We start from the raw sequence: 22,730 nt of genomic DNA, 5'->3' as shown, positions 1-22,730 counted from the left end.
TACGCAGCTTTAGCTCCACAAGTGTCTTCTGTTGAGTAGCCTACAGTAACAAATATATAGAAATATTTATTTAAAAAATAAATAAATTTATGTTTAAATTGTCAGCCATGTTAGCTACAGTACAAACCCAAACTGAGATAGACCAACAGGATGCACTTATTTAGGCTATAAATGAGCAACTTTAAAGTAGCCTCTAGGCAAAGGTAGATCTATTTGGTCAAATCCAAAATGCAAAAAAGACGGCCTGAAAATGAAGTGAGTGGGTTTCAGTTCTCACACATATTTTCTCCCGAATTGTTGTCCTTTGTTGTACTTTATTTGTTCACGGCTGCCTCACAAAATAAACCTTTTTGACTCTGACTCCAGACTCATAAGGCAAAATGACAATACAATTTTGTAATGAAAAATATTTAAAAACATACAAAACATAGGTGGGATTACCTATCCAAAATGATTAAATTTAACAGTAGGCTATTTTAAGAGTGTTGAGGGGATAAAGCACATTTGTCTATCAGAACATGCAGACAAAGCGTATCTAAATGCCTCAGGATGGATTATTGCATGGCCAAGGTTGAGGTCTGCCGCCTGTGAAGCAACATTACTGATTTAGCTTAAATGAAATGTTAATATACAGCTCACTGTTCATGTAGTTCATTCATTTAGACCTTTCTTTTTGCTCAGGCCGCAGTGACGTCGGTAATAAAACATTTTCAAACTCGACTTAACGAAGAATAAAATCCAACGACAGATGTGAAGTTAAAGATCGCGCTGTTTGTTTGTCTACAAGCCCTGCAGCAAAGTAACAGAGACACATCACAGAACATGTAAAACTGTCACCCGGCCCGAAGCGAACTCAGTGAAACTCAACAGATTTGCCCTTGAGTGTGATTCCAAATGTTTTTTATTGCACCTTGGTTGATCCGCTTGTTAAACAATTGGATGTTTTTTCTTGTAATTGATTTGCTTTACTTCAAAAATGTCCGTTAAAACTCTTTTTCTTTCTGTGTAAAGTTGGCATGTCGTCATCAACCTAAAACAAACCCTGTTTCATCCTTATCCCGTTATTTACTGCAGAGTCCATGGACACTGCTGCGGAGACTGTTCTGGATACAGAGAACGAAAGTCTCTAAAATCAAAACAAACTGTGAAGCTAGAATGTTTAAAAAGGCAGTCAGATACACATTTGTATATTTGACATGGAGGAAGTATACAGTATAAAGGTTCATCATAACTAGGCAGGACTGTATATTGCGTTTTCATGTCTGGCGGGCACAGAGTCAGTGCTACAGAAAGTCACTTGTCCGAGTAGTTAAAGATAAAAGTGTTCTAGCAACATTAAAATAGGTATATAACAAAAAATACTAGGCGTGCACTACGATCGCCAATAAACGGTGCTGTACTGTGAGATCGACTCCCGGCTCTGACATTGTGCTGAAAGTCTCCCCCCACTCTTTATGTCCTTTCAGGCTCTGTCGTGCCCAGTCAAATAAAGCCGGCAGGTTAATATTGCGTATTAACTATGAGAGCAGCCCCCTCCATGACAGTAATGTGCCTGTGGTGGAAGGGCGCCCATTTTAGAATAGATTTGGCGAAAAACAAAAGTTCACATCACTGAATCACAACTGAATCCTCAAAGTGCATATGACACATTAGACGCAATTTTTGCTAAAACATAGTCAACACAATTATATTTAAGATTGCTAAATCATTTTACCCAGCTTTCTTTAGTTTGACCATTTTTGTGATGTTTAGTTTCACTTCCTTATTAGACACTGACAGGAAGTGACATAGAGAGAGGCAAAGCATTTTAGACTGTTGCCGTGCCGACCGTGTTATGTCAATGGGAACTTAACCCCTATCTATGTCACTTCCTGTTAGTAAAAAATTCAAATAAAAATACATTTTCTTCCCAACATGTCTTCCTTAAAATGCTTCACTAAAATAAATTGATCGTTATTACTTACAACAGATGTTATCCATCGAAATGAGTCGCATTTTCAAAAGCATTAAAACATGCACTTTAAATGCTCAAAAACTGCTTACAAACTTTCAGATTATATATTAATGCATTATGAAAAAATGTTTTTGTCGTCTATGAAGAGCAATAAATCGATTGCGAGTTAAAATGCAGATTGGTTGCACCAGCGCGACCAGTCAGATCCTCAAATAGCGTGATAGCGTTATCCCCTAGCGATAATATTTTTGAATAAAGGCCATAAAATAAAAATGCAGGCATATTTTTAAGCAACTTCATTGTCAGATGTGTTATGGAGACACATGGGGCGTTTATATAGTCGCACACAAAAATGATGTCCTGATGCTTCCAAATGAAAAACTTAAAATGTTGGTCCAGGGCCTTTATATTGTCAGTAACAAGAAACCAATAAAAGGGCAACAGAAACTAATGGTGAAATATTAAAAAAGTATTTAAAAACAATGTGATTTTTGCGCCTCCATACTTTTATTTATTGTTAAGTCATGTCTCTTTTTGAACACCACATTTAGCTGACCTAAACTAAAATGTTTACTTCTACTACAATTCTGTTTCTAAAAAAAACATAATATTGAGATTTTTTTTCACCAATCACCAATCCCTACGTCTATCAAAATTAAACCTGTAATGTAGTTTCATTCAGCTCATTCAGCTGGAGTGACAGACGGATTGACAAATGCTTGTAAAACTCGTGCAGTTTAATGTGCAGAGGAACTATGTGTTACGCACTCCTGTTTCACTGCCTGTGCTTTGAAGACCTCCTCCAGATGCAGCCCCTGTGAGTGCCTCGTCCCGATGGCAGACTTGTAAAGCAGAGTTTGCGCTGGGTCTTGGTCGGGCAGGTTTTATGGCCACAGCTCTGTCATTGCTCCGTATCATCCTCCTCTCCTCCCCCTCTCTCACTCCCCCGGTGCCTCTGCCAGCTGTTTCCCTCCAGAGCTTGTAACCCTGCGGCACTTTGGGGAAACACAAAGGAAAAGATGCTGATGACTTTGGGTTTGTTTATGGTTTTGTCAGCATTGGCCATGTCCAACTACACATCTCAGTGGAGCATTCCCAAAAGATTACAGAGTGGTGTCCGCGGCTCCAGGCCGCCCCAAAGTAAATCAGCCTGACCTCTACAACCGGACCTTTCATTTGAGAATTCCGGGCTAATTGTTTTACGATTTCATAGAGACTAGAGAGCATTGCTGAGTGGTTTGACTCCTCAAAGTGAAGTGTAACGTATCACGCGTAACCCTCGGTTAAAGCGTATTGCCTCAACAAATTCAGAGCCGTGTAGGAGGTGGTTAACTGTCAGTCAGGGTGACAGGACATACCTGTTGTCCCAAATGTCTGAAGATGTTTAAGGTTAAGTACTAGGAGGCTTCACCTGCAGTCACTGTCGATGTGGTAACTTCCTCTGAGATACGTCTTATATAGTGTCATTCAAGAGGATCTTAAGACAGTGGATCGCTCTAAGCCAGAGCTTTTACAGTTTCCTGCAGTAAAGATAATTGTAGAGACTCGGACCGGGGGTGTGGTGGAAGTCGGCAAGACAGGTTGGGGGTCGGACATGTTTGGGGCCAAACATAAGTTATGCAGGTTGTTAGTTTTGTGTCATAAATTTAACAAGCGTTGTGTCACCACTGAGCCCCGCCCCCTGTACAGGACACATACCTGTGTGATTGTTGCATTATGCCAGTAAAGATGAGCATGTGCCCATGACTACATTCATGAAAGAGTTTTCCTATGTTATTGTTGGACTCTTCTCTTTCTCCTGAATGTCATCAGTCTGTCGATGCACACTCGTCAGTGAGTAGTGGGCGGGCCTATTATGGGCTCGCTCTGTACCTGGCGGCCTGTTGTCGTAAATCATATTGTGATTCATAAAAACAGGTTCTTCTGTCTGCCAGACTTCAGTTCTACAAACCTCAGGGACGTACAAATAGACTTTGGCTCACAGCCATACCTCCCTGGTGCTTCTTCCTTCACCAAACTGCTCCCCTGTCAACACTCCCTCCCCCAGCTGTGAGAGCCTCCTCTTGGGCCCAGGATGTTGTTTTCTTTGCTCTGTTTGACGGTCCTCCATGGGAAGTACCTGGCAGCGGATGCGTGTGGCAGGCTGCTGTCTGGACACGTCTGTCTCCCCCCTGTCTTCACTCTTCATGGACACTCCGCGTGAGAAGAACTACAGTAACCTGCTGATCTCATGTTGTAGACACAGGGATATAGGTTGAATGACTGCATTGCACTTTCTCACACCTGCAGATGACGCTGCTAAATAAAACTGTTAATTAAAGAAACTGGAGCTAATCCAATTTTTTGTCTGTTCCCCAGGTTTCATCAAAGCATCACCAACACAATGTGGTAAAGTGCAGAGGACTCAGAGACACAAAACCATACCGTACAAAGTTTTCACTGCTCTGCTGTGCTCATGGCTCATCCCTATGAGCCCTGGCTACGGACAGCGCCCCCCAGTGGCAGCGCAGAGGAAATGAACATGCCCCCCTGGTGGGACCTGCACCGGGACGTTCCAGCGGGGACTTGGCTGGATCTGCAGACAGGACAGGGCCTGCCCTCGGTCAGTGCGGGAGGGTCTATGGGTCTACAATCAGGACTACAGTCCTCTTTAGGACCTTATGGCTCTGATCCACAGCTCTGCGGTCTGTCTGCTACTCAGCACACCCCCGCCTCGCACTCGTCCCACCTCTTTCCTCAAGATGGCTTCAAAATGGAACCCATTGCCCCTGAAATGCTGCAGCAGGAGCCTTACCAATTAGAGGAGCCACAGGAAAGGGTGGTCTCAGTCCGGCCCAAACCCCAGCGCCGCTCCTCATCGCGAGGCGGAGGGCAGGCTGTGTGCCGCTGTCCCAACTGTGTCCACGCAGAGCAGATGGGACAGAGTGCAGACGACAGGAGGAAGCACATGCACAACTGCCACATCCCGGGCTGCGGAAAGGCATACGCCAAGACCTCCCACCTAAAAGCGCACCTGAGGTGGCACAGCGGGGACCGGCCGTTCGTTTGCAACTGGCTCTTCTGTGGGAAGAGGTTCACACGCTCAGAGGAACTGCAGCGCCACCTACAGACACACACAGGGGCGAAGAAGTTATCCTGCCCTTTATGTAACCGTGTTTTTATGAGAAACGACCACCTGGCTAAACACATGCGCACCCACACGTCCTCAGGAGATGGGGAGGAGCGGGTCAACGGAGAGAAGGGCTTTGACTCAACTACACCTCCTCAGTCTGCCCCAAACGTCTCTGCACAGGACGTCCCAGAGCCCACACTGAAGCTGAAGACCGAGCCAGACACCGCAGTAACAGGGCAGTCTGGGTAATATCTGTAAACAAGCATTAAAGCGCTTACAGTTTACTCCTGTGAGTCACAGAGGGGGGTAGATCAACTATAGCAAACAAAACACGTTCAAGATCACTGTAAAAAAAAAGATTTCCTACAACCAATGTGAGTCTTTGCTTGCGATAAAGCTAAATAATAAAGCAAGCAGCAGCAGAAGTTGCAGCTTGTTGCTGGACGTTGCTGCTTGAGCTGCTATTGCTGTTAACATTAAACGACTGAGGACAAGTGAAAATGTTTGACTTGTTTACATTGTATTTTACAAAAATAAGTCGTGGTTGTGTTAAATCTTAAGCAGTCAAATTAAAATACCAGGCCAGTGCAAGGAGAGGGTAAAACTTTAAAGCCTGCTGTGCTAGATGTGGCAAAACACTGGAAAATTAAGAATCTTTTTTTTGTTTTAAATAATGGCTAGAAACAATAGACAACTGAAGCTGCTGTGCATACTGAGTGCACACTACTGTGATCTTGACATGTTAAAAATTAAATATGCAATATAAATATGTTTTTATAAAGCAGAAAGGAAAAATACTATTAAATAAAGATGTGAGGAGAAATTTCTGTTGGGTGAAATCAGCCGTGAAGTCTGTTGTGACTTGTCGATGACAAGGATGTGTTACAAACAGCGCTCAGATCTACACTGTCAACACTTGTGGCTGCTGCTGAAACGATCCATCTGAGAAACAACTTGGACCCCTAAATACTTTTGTATCCACTCACCGGCAGTGATGAGACTCCACTGCATCATTGACCAATGAGCCAAAGCAGTGCAAACTTTTTAACTTTAGTGTGACAAAGATAATACCAGCCTTTTCCAACCGATAAAAACATATTCCTGACAGATAAAACCACTGTGTGTTTGTGCCAGTGTGCAGTCAAATACTGCTACACACGGAGAGGCAAACTCGCTGTTGCCATTAGCAAAGAAAATGTATCTGTGACGACAATAATAACATTTGCAAGTAGGGCCAGGTTAAATGGACTATTGACAACTAATAGTATGTTGAAATCTCATCACTCAACATGTTAGATTAAAAGCCGCATTGACACATCCGATCCAGGAAATCGGTTAAATACATGCAGAAACTTGAAAATATTTGTGAAGTAGTTTTGAATACTTTTAGAAACCTTTTCAACATGCAAAACTTTAGTGACCGCCCTGCTTCGTATTTTTGTAGTTCATATAGATGCAGTAAAAATATGTCCATATTGATTCATTGTTCTGTAGAAAGCAATAGAAGATGCTCACTGAATTAGGAGGCATTTAAACCAGCACATGACTAGAGCTTGTTTTGAAGTTGCAATTTTGCTTGAAGTTGAGTTTTAAAGAAAACCTATAGGCCTACAGTAGAAAAATACTATTTTATTGATTTTATTAGTGTTCCTATCAATAGATGTTTTAAATGTTGTTCAATAGAGCCAGATGAACAACTTATTATTGGTTTCTGTAGTTATTATTATTTTTTATTAAACCTTAAGTTAAATCACATGGTGTAATGACATGTATTTAATCTGTTCTGTATCTATTACACTGTTGAACTGAATAAAAAAATGAACCTTTACTGAATTTGCATACCAGATTTTTTTTATTTTATTACAGTGCTACTTCAATGAGGATATCATTCTTGGCCTTTACCCCTGGACCTCCAGTCTGGCAGCTAAGCTTCCTTCAGCCCATATCTTTACAAGACTGTGCATTCACAGTAAATAAATATAATAATAAGTCATCCTTGAATTAACAAAGAGAAACAACAGTTGGCCTTGTGGCAAATGTTCAGCTTTGCTTACATGCTTTCCCCTGGTCTGCCCCCTGTCTTCACATTAGGGCAACAACAAACAGTGAAGAAAAGAATCTGCTTATGCCATACACAAGCTTGATTACATGAGTTAATTTCGATTATATTATAATGTTATTATCAGAGGCGGTTAGTGTAGCTAAACTCAGAATCAGAATAGTTTTTATTGCCATTGTTTGTAAACCGGTTCACAAACTAGGATTTTTCTCACTGAGACGTGCAACATTAAACATAAAAAAAATATATAACACAGAGTTTAGATGAAAATAAGCTATAAAACGTTAAACTAAAAGGCTATAGGAGCATGTATAAGAATAATAAAATAAATAAGGGTAAGAAGTAAAATATGGTAGACGACAACAATTGACATAGAACAACAACGGGATTGGATTTACATATTGTGTAGGTGTATAAAGTGATACAGTGATAAGTGATACAGTGATAAGTGATAGCAGTGGATCTAAGTGCGAACACACCACATAGTGCAATATCGTTCATGAGTCTGACGGCGGTGGGGAAAAAACTGTTCAAGTGAGGGGATCTATGGGTCCCCTGCCTGAGGGGAGAGGGGTGAATAGTCCGTGTCCAGGGTGAGAAGGGTCAGCAGCAAGTATTTACTCGAGTAAGAGTAACTTTACTTTTAAATGATTTTTAAGTAAAAAGTAGTGACCAAAAACAGTTGTGAAAGCTTGTTTGAGAGTAAAAGTCTGATTTACAATGCAGTAGTGACATAAATTATAAGAAACAAACATGAAATAATGTTAAATTCCTAGAAGCCAATTTCTAAAGGAAATACCAGAAAAAAAAATTGCCTGAAGAATAAAGTACATAACTACATCTAAATGTGTCAGCAAGAAGCTTTTGCCACTCAAAGATTTACTCACTGTTTTTGCTCAAAAAAGAGTGCAGATACTTCATCATAATATTAGACCTGCCCTTTTCAAAAAGAATGAAATACTTCAAAAAGTTACTCAATACATTTATGGTTTATTGTTATCACTAGTACCAATAGTGTAAATATTTTTTATTTATTTTATGTTTTTATTATATATTTATAAATTGTAAATTGTGGGTTAGGGTCAATTTTAAGACTAATTTAGTCGACTTTGCTTTCATAATATTCACTATAATCATATTTAATCAAGGTCCTCGACTTAATGGGGCTGCTTCCACATGAATACAGCACAAACCTGTTCATTTGGCAGTGAATTTAATTGATATGGGGCTCTTTCAGACTATCAATAGAAGTTTGGATGATTTTAGTCTCTTCTTTTCATTTTTATATAGTCTTATTTTAGTTGACTAAAATATCTGGACATTTTAGTCATAGTTTTTGTCTCATGAGAAACTTTTAATTTAGTTTTAGTCCAATTTTAGTCTGCAAAAATATCACTTTGACTAAAATTGAGACTACATATTTTAGTCGACGAAATTAACACCGCTGTATCATTTAAAATGTGTTTGTGTGTTTAATATAATAGATCCATGGTTTGCTTGTCATCAAAAGTTCGTGCGTCATAACCGGAAAAGGAATTGCGTAACACCGGAAACCCACAAGACACGGCTGAAGAAGAACATCCGACGGTCGTTCGGACTCTTCTCTGAATTTAACTCTAAATATCAAGATTTTTGCGATTTATATTGTTCATAAAGGACAGCCAACCATACTTTCAAGATGGGGGGTGGTGACTTGGTAAGTAGGGTTTTTAAATGCACGAAATGCGAGTTATTTGGGGGATGCTAAAGGCTGCTGCTAATGTTTTGGTCAACTGGTAACTGAAAACCGTTGTGGTAAAGTAATGTGATCATTGATAATGTTAAAAAGAGCTTTAATGTCGGTGACAATTATAAAGACTCCGTTTTATCCCATCTTAATGTATATCCAATTTATTTTTGCAGAACTTGAAAAAGAGCTGGCACCCGCAGACTATGAAAAACATAGAGCGGGTCTGGAAAGCCGAGCAGAAACATGAAGCTGAACGCAAAAAGATCGAGGAGCTTCAGAAGGAGCTCAAAAATGAACGTGCCAGAGAAGAAATGACGCGATTCGCGGAAGAAACGGGTGCTATAAGGTTCGTTGTGTTACTATTGGGGGAGATAATTATATGAAGCCAGTAATTGAAGATGGACACTGATTCAACAACACTTTTGTCTACAGAAAAAAAGATGACCGCCTGGACTGGATGTACCAAGGCCCATCTGGTCAGGTGTCCAGAGATGAGTACCTGCTGGGACGTCCCATTGACAAACAGATCACTGACCAGTACGCAGAACCAGAGACTGGGCCATCGGCAGAGACTGGACTCCTTCCAGGATCCATCTTCAACCCAAGCACAGCAGCATCCGGCCTTGACATGGCAGCCAAGATCAGGGAGGATCCACTTTTTGAAATCAGGTTTGTCTATGTCTGAAATAAAAGATGGAAAGCAACTTTTCGGTTATTTCTGTATGTTTACTGTATGTGTGTATTGCCTGTGTTGAAAAGGAAACGAGAGGAGGCAAAAAAGAGAGAAGTCCTGACTAATCCTGTAAAGATGAAGAAAATCAAAGAAATGGTAATAATTATTTTCTGTATGGGTTTTCCAATATTGTGATTCAATCTCTAAAAAGTCAATTCCACTTTTAAAGCCCTTGTGTTTTTTTTTTACTTTTCAGCTTCGCCAAAATCTGGACAAGAAAAAGAAGAGAAAGAAGGAAAAGAAAGACAAAAAAGACAAAGACAGAAAAAAAGAGAAGAAACATAAGAGACGCAGCTCAAGTTCAAGCTCAGACGAAGAAGACGACAGAAAACACAAGTAAATTTTCTCTATTAAACAAAGCATTTACTGTAGTAAAGTTTACTTTGAAGACATTGAATTGTAACGCTTATCAATGCATTCTTTTAGATCCCGATCACATCATGAAGCTTCAGCTGATAAGAAATCCAATGGTCACCATCTATCGGGCTATGGCTTACAGGTGAGTAAACAGCACTTGGGTCCTAAATAACCATAGCAAAGCCAGCTTGGTTTAGGATATGGTCATGATTTGGCTGATTTTTGGTCTGTCAAGTGTAAACAGTCTTGTTTGTGCCTTTCAGCTTCCAGCAGGCAGGAATCACCACACCTCAGCCTCCACAAACGGTCACTCTTCTTCGCGTCGGGAGAGAAGTCACTCCCGTTCGCCTCACAGGAACCACAGGGACCACCACTCCTCATCCTCTTCAAACAAAAGTGACGGAAGAGGCAAACCAAGAGCTGCCACACCTCCAAAAGACCGGTACCAGAGGAGCAACAAACACATTTCCAAGTAAGTGACATAATGAGACTATTATGTACCAAATATTTAAAAAAAAAAACTTTGTTGATATTGTATTGTAGACACAATTTAATACTAAAAGAAAACTTTCCATCAAAAGCTTAAATGTTGAATTCAGAAGAATGATGTCTTGTATTTTGTAGAAAACTGTCTGCAGATGAGATGGAGCGTAAAAGGCGAGAGATGATGCACCAGGCCAAAGAAAGAGAAGAGGATAGAGAGAATAATGTAAAAAGATACAAAAGACAAGAAGAGAAGGAGAAACATCGGGAACAAAACACCAAGCGAGAAGCACATGCGGGTTTTATTCAGTGAGTGGTTTATTTTATGTAGATTTGTGTATGTTTTCATTAGTTATTTAATACACTTACCTTGTAATCTTTTTTTCAGCAATATGAAACTGGAGAGTGCTGCTTCCTCCTCATTAGAAGACAGAGTGAAGAGGAACATCCACTCAATTCAAAGGACTTCAGCCTCGCAGGACCATTTCATGAGAAGATAAAAAGAAAATGTATATATAGTGTCCTATATGGATTTTTCTTCTTATTCAGTCCATCCATGTGTTCTCCTGGAAGAAAGGGCATTTATCATCATGTATTGGCTTTTATTTGTAAAAAGCTCATGTACTTCTTGAACAGACCCTCAGTTTAGGTTTTTAATTTTTCATGACTCAATAGACTTTGTACAGATGCTTGTTTTATAATATGACCCAGATATGTAATTGTATTTTGTTGTTTAAAAAAAACTGACTAATCCAAATTGTTCTAGAAATAAAACAATGGTCCCAGCATGTTTGGTGTTTTATCAGTTTACAGCAGGGGTTGGCAAGTTTGCGTCATGGAGGGCCGATTTGCATCATTGCCGAACCTCAACATTGTAGCCTAAAGTAAAGAACTATGTTTTACAAATGCCAATGTTTTACATTAGTGGTTCCCAAGTGGCAGGGCTTTGGGGCCCACCATTACCCTCGGATGACAAGCCGAGGACCCAAATAAAGCTAATTTGTCATATATCGTATAAGATATTATATTTTCCACATAGGTTTTTGTTGAACAAGCAGTAGATATCCCATTAAGACTGAAATTATGATAATCACAACCCAACTTTCATTTAACAGACACAGTTGGTGTTTCCATGCAATTTCAGGTGGAAAATATTGAATAAAAGTTCCCTATAGAATTGCAACACACTGAAAATAGTTCCGTGACCCACTTTTGGTTCCTGACCCACCAGTAGAGAATCACTGTTTAACATTATATATGACCAAACAGGATGTTCTGACAGGACATTTTTAAAATACTGACACCATTTCTCGCATTTTTAGACTTTAACAGGTATCTGATCTTTTATTTAAATAAAATTTCTCAAAATCATCTTGGGGGCCAGAGGTTCTGTGCAGGAGGGCCCGATTTAGCCCCCGAGCCTGACGTTGCCTAACCCTGGTTTATAGCCTTTTGGGGTTTTTTTACCCGGCGAGGACAGAAAAGCCCACTTTTTCTTTTTCTTTTTTTTTTTAGTATAGTCATCAACTGTTATCATACTATTATCTCAATTATGATCAACGTGACTTACCCATAGACAAGCATTTTTTTTTTTTCGTTTTTCTGATTCTGATTATAAACATAAAAAAAAAAAATGCTATTTCCTAATTCCACGATCATAACAACAGCATCTCCTAGTATATTGTAATTTTGAATGTCACAATTAAAATACAGCGTAATATAAACCAACGAAAGTGCTGCTGTACCAGTGTGAAAACTTGATCCCGGTTTCTATTTCACTTTAACACGCTGCAACCGAACTGCTAACCCCTATTGCCCGCCTACTTCACGTTTCCTCCAATCACAGGAAAGCTTTAACCCACGATACTGCCAACTGTCCAATCAACTTTAAGAATGACCGTGACCTATGCCTCTAGGATAGATTGACTTCCGTGTTTCTAAATCGTGTAGTCACTCTCCGGTGCTCACAGCAGACATTCATAAAAGATAATAAAATAGACCAAATTTTTTATTACTGGGAACACATCAGACATCGGCCAAAATGGTAAGAGTCCTATTTGATGTTCGGGGTTATTTAGCAAGGTTTAATTACAGTAATCGTAGCAAGCAGGTACTGTAAATTGTTGATGCTAACAATGCTAACCTAACAGATACTTACTAAGCATCTTTTCGTGAGCTACCACTTAATATAGCTAACATATTTCATTACTCTTATTACTTTTAAGCAAACATATTTAGGCAAAGCAAGCACTTGCGTATTTGGAAAATCGAAGTATAGTCAATAGAAGGGCTCGCTTTGTCAACCTCACTGAATGACATAAGCAAAACTAGCTTCTATGATGATGGTCCCAAAAGTATAATTTATGCAGAAACACTAAACTGCTTATTTACATGTTGGGACCGCAAAGTGCATATTAAAATCCAAAACAATTGCATTTCTCTCATTAGATATTATTATTATTGAAGCAATTCCAACAAACTTGTCTTGGTCCCCATTTATACAAAGAATATTTATAAGAAGTCTTGGGTTAGGTTCTGTGGAAGAATTTGAATTTCATGCATTTTAAATAGAAAAAACAAGACCCGCTGGACCACATTTCAGTGTCTATTCTCAAGTCAGTTTTACAGCATTGTCTTAACTTTCTTTATTCTTATTTCTCCCAGTCGATAATGTCGTATAATGGTGGGGCTGTGATGGCCATGAGAGGGAAGAACTGTGTAGCCATCGCAGCGGACCGGAGGTTTGGGATCCAGGCTCAGATGGTTACCACAGATTTCCAGAAGGTGTTTCCGATGGGGGACAAGCTGTTCATCGGACTGGCGGGGCTGGCGACTGATGTTCAGACAGTGTAAGCATGAAGACTCTGTTCCACTTGTTGTTACATGTAATTAGCAAATACTGCAATTGTGGCTCTCCTCAACAGTCAACTCTCCATCACTGCTTATCAGAGCTCAGTCACCCACTTCATACAATGGTGCACACGTCGTCATCTTCACATCAACTCTGACAAAACAAAGGAAATGATTTTCAACTCACACACTTAAAGTCTGAACCCTATTTCCATTAACGGTCACAAAACAGAACAGGAGAATACATTCAAATACCTCAAACTCGCCTCACTTTGATTTTGAACACCACATCAGAGACCTCCATAAATGCTCACAACAAAGACTACATGTTCTCCGTACACTCAGTGCTCTCCATGTCGTCCCCTCAACTCCTGCGACTGCTGTGCAAGAGCATCATTCAGTCCATCCTGCTGTACTGCTCACCCTGTTTTTACACCATGCTCAGTCTCCCATAAAAACAAGCTCCTTAAAATCACTCGTCACACTGCGTCTAAAATCATCCGCTCCACCACAGCCAACATCTGAGAACTCAATGACCGAGCAATAGCCCGACTTGCTAAATTGGACAGTGAGCACCCGCTCCACAATATCTTCCAGCTCCTTCCTTCTGGACGCAGATACTGGACACCTAAATACGATAGGGCCCATTTTAAGAGGAGTTTGTCTCATCAGCTATCGCAATTCTCAACAAGCTACCTCACTCATTTATTTGTCAGACCTTGTTTATCTTTGTTTACTTCTGTGCATGTTGAATGTGATGGTATTGACTTGACAGGCTGTGGATACAAATTCCGCAAAGGGACAAAATAAACAGACACTGTCGACTGGAAATGTACTTCTATTGTTATCTGGCATGTTTAATTTAGATCTCCAAAATCGACAGGTGAATATATTTCCTCAAGCATCAACCCACAGACCTTTTCTGTTTACTGTGCATTTGATCTTCCACTTCATAATATTGATGGTTAGAAGAAAGTAAGTGCTGTTGTTGGACTATACAGCAACACTTTGATGTACAAGTAGTAATAATGGATTACATTTGTATTGCCTTTTTCAAGCTTAAGTTGACTGGCTTCTTATTCATTTACTTGTTTGCAGTTTTTACATCCAATTAGTTTTTTCTTTTCATTGTACATGATGGTGTTTAGTTTCAGTGTTTGTCCACTGCAGTGCATTCTGGCCAATAGTACCTCTATGTGCTTTATGGATGGTTTGTTCGAGTGATTGTATATATTCACATGCATTGACCAGAGTTCTTTCTCTTTTTGGCAGAGCCCAGAGACTTAAATTCAGACTGAACCTGTATGAGCTCAAAGAAGGTCGTCAGATCAAGCCCAAGACTTTCATGAGCATGGTGTCCAATCTCCTATACGAAAGAAGGTGAGTTCAAAAGCAATGTCCCAAATCACTATAATATTACGGCAATTCACAGGTGAAACATGGAGCACAGGTACATGGAATCTTCAACATGGGTGATGACATGGGTTTTGTAGGTGGGGTCGTGGTAATAATAATGATTGAACAGTAAATTAAAATAAAGTTCTTATTTAGTTATCTGGTGGAGATTTTTACACCAAATGCAACTCTATGCTCAAACTCCGATACTTGTCCGTACTCCGTGTTCTCGTTGTTTGGCTCCTGTCATGCTCTGTGGCTCATTGTTGGGTTCTCCTCAAAGGTTTGGCCCGTACTACATTGAGCCTGTGATCGCGGGACTCGACCCCAAAACCAACGACCCGTTCATCTGCTCCCTGGACCTGATCGGCTGCCCCATGGTGACGGAGGACTTTGTAGTGAGCGGGACTTGCTCAGAGCAAATGTACGGCATGTGTGAATCACTGTGGGAGCCAGACATGGTAAGTGCTGTACTATTATTGACCAGAAATGTTGACCTCAATTTACACAACTATTTTAATTGACAGCCAGTCAGAAGCTTATAACTAAGTTTGTTTAAAAGATTAGAGTAAATTTAGAAGTGGGTTAAACAGCTATTTCTTGTAGGAACCTAAAGAAAACAGCTCGCAAAGGAAGGAACAGGGTCTTTGCTCTAGTCTATCCAATTTTAAAAGAGTCTAGAACAGACCTGGGCAAAATGTGGCCCGCGAGATGATTCAGTCCGGCCCACGACTTGTAGGGCATAAATTCATAAGTATGCCCAAAAAAAAGTAGTCTCTGGCCCATTCCTGTGCGGAGTTAGGATTTTTTTTTTTAAAGAAATCCTCCAGCAGCTTAAATAAAAATAAAAGGAAAGAATTCCACACGTGTCCAGCAAAGGGCACTGACATATTCAGAGATCAGGATATAAACAACACATTGTAGTCAAGTGGGAAATGGACAGTCTGCCCCTGGGCAGCTGTGGCTACAATAGTAGCTTTCTACCACGGAGTGTGGAATGAATGAATATTGACTACAATGTAGCAGAGACTTGTGACACAGGCTTGTAAAGTGCAATAAGTGTAAGCCGTTTTTATGAGGTACAGTCCTGTCAGGCTCATTATTATTCATTTATTGAAAAAAAGTTTCATCAATAGTATTTTCCCAATCAAAACAATGTTTTATTTTGGAGCTTTTGTTTATGGACCCCGCGATGCACTCCTGATATATTTTGGACCCAGGGAAATGTACTTGGAGACCCTGCTATAGAGCATCGCTTCATTTCCAACAAACTCCATTTGAAGGAAGCGCAGAGGTGCTTTCAGTGCGATGGTTGAAGTTAACGAGGATAAAAAGTTGAATAATAACCTAAATAATGATGCAACACATGCGCGTCCTTGGCTTGACGTGGCTGAATATTTACAGAAAATAATCCTACTAAATAACGGTAGGTATCAGATATTCAAAATACACAGAGTTGAGCAGAATAAGTTTGAGTTGTTGTTGGTGCGGCTCTGACTCAATTCAAGCTTTTCACTTGGCCCGTTACAAAAATTAATTGCCCACCCCTGGTCTAGAAAGAGTGACCTTACAAAAAGAAAATCAAATCTACCTAAAACCTGGTGGTTCCCTGCATGTAGTATACTGTAAGAGTTGTATTACATTTCAGTATGTCTTTTGATTGTTGTATAGTTGATTAACGATATGTGTTGAATGAATGTGCAGGAACCCGAGGACTTGTTCGAGACCATTTCTCAGGCCATGCTCAACGCTGTCGATAGAGATGCTATTTCTGGCATGGGAGTAGTTGTACATGTCATGTAAGTACGCAGAAAACCTGTTTATCGCAGGCTTATATTGCGCCGGCCATCCAGTAACTATTTTTTTCATTCTTTCAGTGAAAAAGATAAGATTACCACCAGAACTCTCAAAGCCAGAATGGACTAGACCTCTTTTCTCCACAGTTCACCAACAAATGCTTTTTGTATGAAAATAAACATAAATGCTTGTACTGTCATTTTTTTCTCAATGGTCAATAAATAAAATGGGTTTAAATGAAAGGCTTTTGATCTGTTCAATTGAAAGAGCTGAACTTTGAGCAGCACTTATCTCACTCACAATTGCTGAAAGAATTATTTGTCAACTTGTATATATTTTATATTTAATTATGTTCTTTCTGTTATGAATCTGAGCACATGCATAGAGAGCGGTGCCGTGGTTATTGCGAGTTTGTTTATAATCTTATGTGATATAATTTTAATGACATTTAAAATTTTGAGGTCTAAAACTAAAGTAGCTGAATCCACACTGCTGTGCACTATGGTAAATGTAAATGGACTCAACTTATATATCGCTTTTCTACCTTTTATCAGGCCAAAAGCGCTTTACAGTAAGAAACCAGTCACCCATTCACTCATTCATGCACCAATGTATGCAGACACTGGAGGCAAGGAGGGTTTGTTTTAAACCACAGTGTTTGTGTTTTTGACGAATGTCCATCCATCCATCCATTTTCTTCCGCTTTATCCGGGGCCGGGTCGCGGGGGCAGCAGTCTCAGCAGAGATGCCCAAACTTCCCGGTCCACACACACCTCCTCCAGCTGTTCTGGGGGGACCCCGAGGCGACACCAGGCCAGCTCGGAGACATAGTCCCACCACCGTGTCCTGGGTCTTCCACGAGGCCTTGTCCCACTAGGACATGCCTGGAACACCTCCCGCGGGAGGCGACCAGGAGGCATCCGGAACAGATGCCCGAGCCACCTCAGCTGGCTCCTTTCGACGTGAAGGAGCAGCGACTCTACTCCGAGCTCCTCCCGGGTAACTGAGCTCCTCACCCGATCTCGAAGGGTGCGCCCAGCCACCCTGCGAAGGAAACTCCTGTCCTGTCCTGTCTCAAAGGAAAAATGATATCTTTTTAAAGAAAAAATTATATTTAATGCCAATTTGAATCAGATTTTATGCTTTTTGATGAGTTTCAAGGCCTTCATTTTGGCATAGTTCCTTTAATGAAAACCTGTTGCCCCATTATTATTGACCTCTTACCTCCCGCTTTAATAGAGTGCATTTTCTCCACTTTGGCTTTACTCAAATCTAAACACTTATTGGAGCTTACAACCTATAGGCCAGTGTAGCGCCTTATTTGAAAGCTAAGACCTACAAAACTGATCTTGACAGATTTTTTTCCTTGTGTTGTTGCCGTGTTGTCCCTTTTTCCACATTTTTTCCCCCCTCATTTTAGCCACTTTCTGTTCATTTTTCTTGCTTTTTCATCGGTTTATTTTGATGCCTTTTTGCTGCATTTTCATAGTTGTTTTCTACTTGTTTTTGTTGCTATTTTTTGGCTTTTTTCCCCTAAAAGCTTTTAGATTTGGGTAAAGCCTGTATACCAGGATAATAACTGGAGAAAATGTGCCCGGTTCAGCTGGGAGTTAAGAGATTAAGCGACTAAGTAATTAATAGTTCTGAGCCACAATACGCTCTTCTTCAAAGCATTTCAAACATCGAGGCGAGACTTCACTGGAAAAAAATCTAGTTTGCAAAAGTGCACGGTTAAAGTGATAGTCTGTAAGTTTACATGTTTTACACATTTAATAGATATGTACTGTATAATGGACCACCTGGGTCTAAAATCCGAGGGAGGAACAAGTAATATTAAATAATAAAGTCCCTTCCTTTGCTGATTTCAACGACTAATCCGAATCCCCGGGATACCACTTTGACCAATAGATACAGACGGCATTGCGTCATTGAAGGGGGCGTGGCGTCGCCGAAGGGGAAAATAGAATATTTTGGGAAACATAATTTTTCACTCTTTTTAGCCATTTTCTGGTGGAGCATAAACTTATTTATCACATACAAAGAAAGTCAAGTGTAAATCGGGCCCATATGGATATTTTCTCACTGCAGATTAATCAGTAGAAGTGATCGTAGCGAGCCCTAGCTATCCATTAGCATTAGCACGAAGCTAACATGAAGTATGTTAGCATTCTCCGTTATTTATGTAGCCTATTTATGAGCAGTTGAACCACTTTGTGGCTCCCCATGTCTTTGTATCTTTATTTAGTAGAAAACTACTTTCATAATTCAGAATTTGTTAAAGTAGTTTTTGAATAATTAGAGAAAATTTAGATTTTTAGCTTTTCCTGTGTACCAGCCTGTCAGGTCCAATCAGGAGGAAGGGGGAGGGAGCTTGATCGTTAACTTTTTTCGTCTTTTTTTTTTACTTCTGTGTAATTCTGTTCCTGCTCTCCTCATTTTACAACCAAAGATGGGCTTTCTGGTCCAAGGGGGAGGAATTTGATTGTTTACTTCCAAATATCACTTTATCTCTCCTCACTTCGCAAACTTACAGACTATCGCTTTAAAGTGATAGTCTATGAGTTTGCAAAGTGATGAAAGTAAACAATGAAATTCCTCCCCTCTTTAACTAGAAAGCCCGTCTTTGTTTGTAAAATGAGGAGAGCAGTAACAGAATTTTCACTTCTCCTGATTGGACCGGAATGGCTGGTTCACAGGAAAAGCTCATTGGTCAACACGGGAGGATACTAGACTCTGATTAGTTGCTGAGATCCGGGAAGGAGGGACTTTGCAAAAAATAACATATATATACTATTACTTACTTAATATCAAAAAGCAAGGCCAGGTGATCAATCACTTTAATGTAAACTCAATGACACCTTAATATATTCCTCTCCATATTTGAAAATGACGAAAGGATGATTGCAAGTATTTATTGTCCCAAAATTTTTTATTTAGTCATAAAAATGGTTCTATTTGTTCAAAACCCACTTGTTTCACAAATGTGTTAACAGGACGCTTGACTGAGAAACTAGCATAAATGAGAATATTTGTTTAGCACAATACCATAAGGACAATTAATAAAGACAATTATTGTAACTTCAGATCCCCAATCTCATAAAAAAGTGCAGGCCAACAACCAAAACAAGATAAAACTCCCTTTAATATGCAATGAACCATTTTCAAGTAACCTTTTTTTCTAATGTCTGTTGGTAACAAAACAATACTGTATACAAACACAAAATTGCTACATTAATGTAAACAAGATATAAAAATGATCCTTATGGTATTAAAACAAGTATTTGTTGCAGATTTTCCCCTTTTTGTGTGAACCTCTCACGTTACATCGACCTCCACCAAGCTCACTGTTAAAAGTAAAAAAAAAAAAAAAAATCAAAAACAATATGGCAACGAAACATTCAAAACACCAAGATCTTTTTTTTTTTTTTTTTTTTCTTTTTGTCCGTTTAAGTCATAACACAATCTTCAGTGGTTTTTAATGTTGTACGAGTGGTGGAGAGCCATGTACACGTCTTTGCCATGCATTTTTGATATTGCATTCAGTTACTTATACATATATTAATGTGTTTATTCCCTGTTTTTTCCAATTTGCTGCTTTGTCTGAGTGAGAGAGACGTGACTGGTGTTTCGACTGGCAAAAGTGTCATGCAATCGGACTATTCGGTGGTAGTTTACACTGTGTTCGTGTCTAATAGAGAAATGATGAGGTTACGACAACAACATGAACAGAAACCGAGGAGACTTGTACTGACAAACTGAACTGCTAAAGCTTGACACACTCATTCAAGGCATTCGTGACCAGGATCCTGTGCTGGAGTGAGGAGGAGGAAGAGGAGACGACCAAATTCACCAAAAAAAAAAAAAGAAAAAAAAAAAAAGGACCTTGAGTTTTTGGAGCAGTGGAGACGTCGACAGTCATTGTTTTTTTGTAAATGAGACTTGTAACAGCCTTTGTACATCCTTCCCGCGGCAGGATGGGAGTTCTTTTGTTTGTTTGTTTAAAAGGGGAGGGGAACAGAGTTAGGGACATAAGACAAATTACTGAAGAAGAGGAGAAATAAGTGCGTGGTAAGAGGACAGGAGCCGGACCGGGACTGATGAGAGTCTATGACAGGATGTTGGACATGAATTCGTAGAATCGTTTGGAGTACTGCTCCGGATTCACCGTCGAGATTTCTGCCCCCGCCTGAGGACGCAAAACAAGGGCCATCACGTTAAAGATTAAAGATAGAGTTCGGTCTTCGGTCCAAACTCACAAAACAAGCATTTTTATTGACACTACTTCAACACACTGACAACAAAAATCATCTGCTGCGACACAAATGACTGTTTTAACTATAGATTAAGATTGTAGCTGGTGTTTTTTATCCAGGTTTTAGGTTATTGCTGCTGATAATGGATCAAGCTATTACGTTTTAGCCAAAGCAACAACTTCTATGCTAAAAATCCGTCCCCATTTCAACAATTTAATCGAGAACCATTCCAGATTGATATTATAGTGCTAATATTTACGTTTAGCAGGTTACCAAACATCCCAGATTTGCCCTTTTCTTTGAGGACACTGTTATTATTTAATATGAAAGACAAATCACAAGCAGAGAGAACCTCTTCTTACTATGAGCTATTATACAGGACATGAATGACAAGTCCGATGCACTTTACACTAATCACTGATAAGAGCTTTGTAAATGAAATAACAGAAGGCAGGTTCATTTAGGGAACTTAGTAACAAATTATTAAGGCCGGGACGATATCACGATCCAATACGTATCACGATGTAATATGTTTACCTTAAAATGTGTAAAAAGAAAACAGTCATGTGTCCAACGTTTATAAACCAAATGCCTTTTGACATTTATTGAAGTGTTAAAGGTGCATTATGAAGTATCACAAGTGATATTTAGTCTGGCGACCACCAATTCATTTTCTCGTAGGAGAGGTGTGGTTTATGATCATCCATAGTCGTTTATTGGGCGCTAGGAATGTCTATCATTCGTCTGCACGTAGCCATAGCCAATCGTATCTAAAGCTAAACTATTAAGAACGTTGCGTCTGCTACTGTTATGTTGGATCTGTAAATAAATAAAATAACTTTAAAAAAAATCTGTAAACAAACTACAAGCTTCTATATATCGAATAGCTCGTCATCGTCTTGCCGTCCCTCCTCGTTCTGTGATTGGTCCCCAAACCCATGCGAAGATTTCGGTCCCCAGACTGCTGTGAAGTTCGAAATGATTCGAGCTCACACAGCAGCATGGGTACTTTTTATGTGGGAAAAAAAAGGTTTATTTGTGCATATTTGGCCCTCCAATGACCCAGTGGCCTTTATTTCTCCTGTATTCTCCATCATAGTGGCCTCTATGTTGCTCCAGGATCAACGGTTTTAAGCATTCAGAAAACCTCACAAAACAATTGATCCTGGAGCATCATAGACGCCACTGTGATGGAAAGTGAAGGCGCCATGATGGGTCACTTAAAGGTAATTTACACACACATATCAAGTTTTTCCCCCACGCATAAAAAGTTGCCTTCTGCGCAAGTGCATTAACACAAAATGTAACCAAGTGCTGTGTAACTGTTACTGGAAAACAAAGGAGTGCATGATAAAAATGCCTCTGAACACAAGTATTAAAAGTATTGCGAAAGTACTACAAATTATGCTCATAATCTAGCACAGCCTGACTTACCCTTTATAAACTGAGCAGACTTGTTGTTTTACTTTGAACACACATATCGATCAAGTCCACACACTCAAAGGGCTGTTGAAGTTAATTATAATAAAGTAAATGGGTGGCAATATGGAAGCAGACTTACCCCATGTTTCACAGTTTTGGCAGCATGTGCAGCTTTTTTCTTTGCGTCATAGTGCGTGAGGATGTCTATTATCGCCATGAAGTAAACCTCCTTTTTCACAGCTCCTAAAACATATAAGCAGAACATTCTTCATTTTGACGCTTAACTAAAAAGCAGTCAGCCAAGCGTTAAACAACAATCTGTTTGGTCCACAACAGATGCTCCTCGCATTTCAATAGAGTTTTAGTCGAGTGAGTCAGAAAACCAAAAGGATTAAAACAGGGAAAATTTGGCTTGGTTTTAAGTTGGAACAGAACCAAACAACTCAACTATGACCAGGACGAGGTTCTAAAACAATCAGGCTTAAACTCACTCACTGTGTGGCATTGACGGCAGGGTTTTTGTTGCCTTCCAGTTTTGTAGAAATGCTATTTACATTTGCCATCCGTATTGTCATATTTCAAAAGA

General features: G+C 39.7%; 4 protein-coding genes across 5 annotated transcripts in view; 3 read left to right on the top strand and 1 right to left on the bottom strand.

Annotated features, from left to right (window-relative positions):
* The first annotated feature begins 4,394 nt into the window (after positions 1–4,394).
* On the top strand, positions 4,395–5,439 carry sp6 (Sp6 transcription factor). The gene has a single exon (XM_079553557.1). The coding sequence runs from the start codon at positions 4,410–4,412 to the stop codon at positions 5,313–5,315; it is 906 nt and encodes a 301-aa protein (XP_079409683.1). The 5' UTR covers positions 4,395–4,409; the 3' UTR covers positions 5,316–5,439.
* Positions 5,440–8,676: 3,237 nt separating this feature from the next.
* On the top strand, positions 8,677–11,187 carry cwc25 (CWC25 spliceosome associated protein homolog). 2 transcript variants are annotated; one of them, XM_079553822.1, is made up of 9 exons: positions 8,677–8,821; positions 9,028–9,200; positions 9,287–9,523; positions 9,614–9,683; positions 9,784–9,923; positions 10,014–10,086; positions 10,208–10,416; positions 10,569–10,736; positions 10,816–11,185. In XM_079553822.1, exons 1-9 carry the CDS (start codon positions 8,804–8,806, stop codon positions 10,925–10,927), a joined length of 1,200 nt encoding a protein of 399 aa, XP_079409948.1. In that variant the 5' UTR covers positions 8,677–8,803; the 3' UTR covers positions 10,928–11,185. The 2 variants fall into 2 exon arrangements, with proteins under 2 accessions (XP_079409948.1, XP_079409949.1); XM_079553823.1 differs by lacking the exon at positions 8,677–8,821 and having other exon boundaries at positions 9,083–9,209; positions 9,295–9,523; positions 10,816–11,187.
* Positions 11,188–12,330: 1,143 nt separating this feature from the next.
* Positions 12,331–16,713, top strand: psmb3 (proteasome 20S subunit beta 3). The gene is made up of 6 exons (XM_079553502.1): positions 12,331–12,471; positions 13,092–13,276; positions 14,550–14,657; positions 14,956–15,133; positions 16,377–16,471; positions 16,550–16,713. Exons 1-6 carry the CDS (start codon positions 12,469–12,471, stop codon positions 16,596–16,598), a joined length of 618 nt encoding a protein of 205 aa, XP_079409628.1. The 5' UTR covers positions 12,331–12,468; the 3' UTR covers positions 16,599–16,713.
* Positions 16,714–19,706: 2,993 nt separating this feature from the next.
* LOC306960863 (phosphatidylinositol 5-phosphate 4-kinase type-2 beta-like) overlaps positions 19,707–22,730 on the bottom strand; it is a 33,337-nt gene continuing 30,313 nt past the window's right edge. The window contains exons 9-10 of the mRNA XM_079553452.1: positions 22,284–22,387; positions 19,707–20,655 (exon numbers count right to left, since the gene is read on the bottom strand). Of these exons, the coding sequence (XP_079409578.1) occupies positions 20,575–20,655; positions 22,284–22,387 (185 nt within the window). The 3' untranslated portion in view covers positions 19,707–20,574. The remainder of the gene's footprint in view (positions 20,656–22,283; positions 22,388–22,730) is intronic.

Source organism: Gobius niger, assembly GCF_951799975.1.
Source record: "Gobius niger genome assembly, chromosome: 3".
Lineage (NCBI taxonomy): Eukaryota > Metazoa > Chordata > Actinopteri > Gobiiformes > Gobiidae > Gobius > Gobius niger.
Note: the sequence above shows the minus strand (reverse complement) of the source record. Positions and strands in the feature narration are given on the sequence as shown.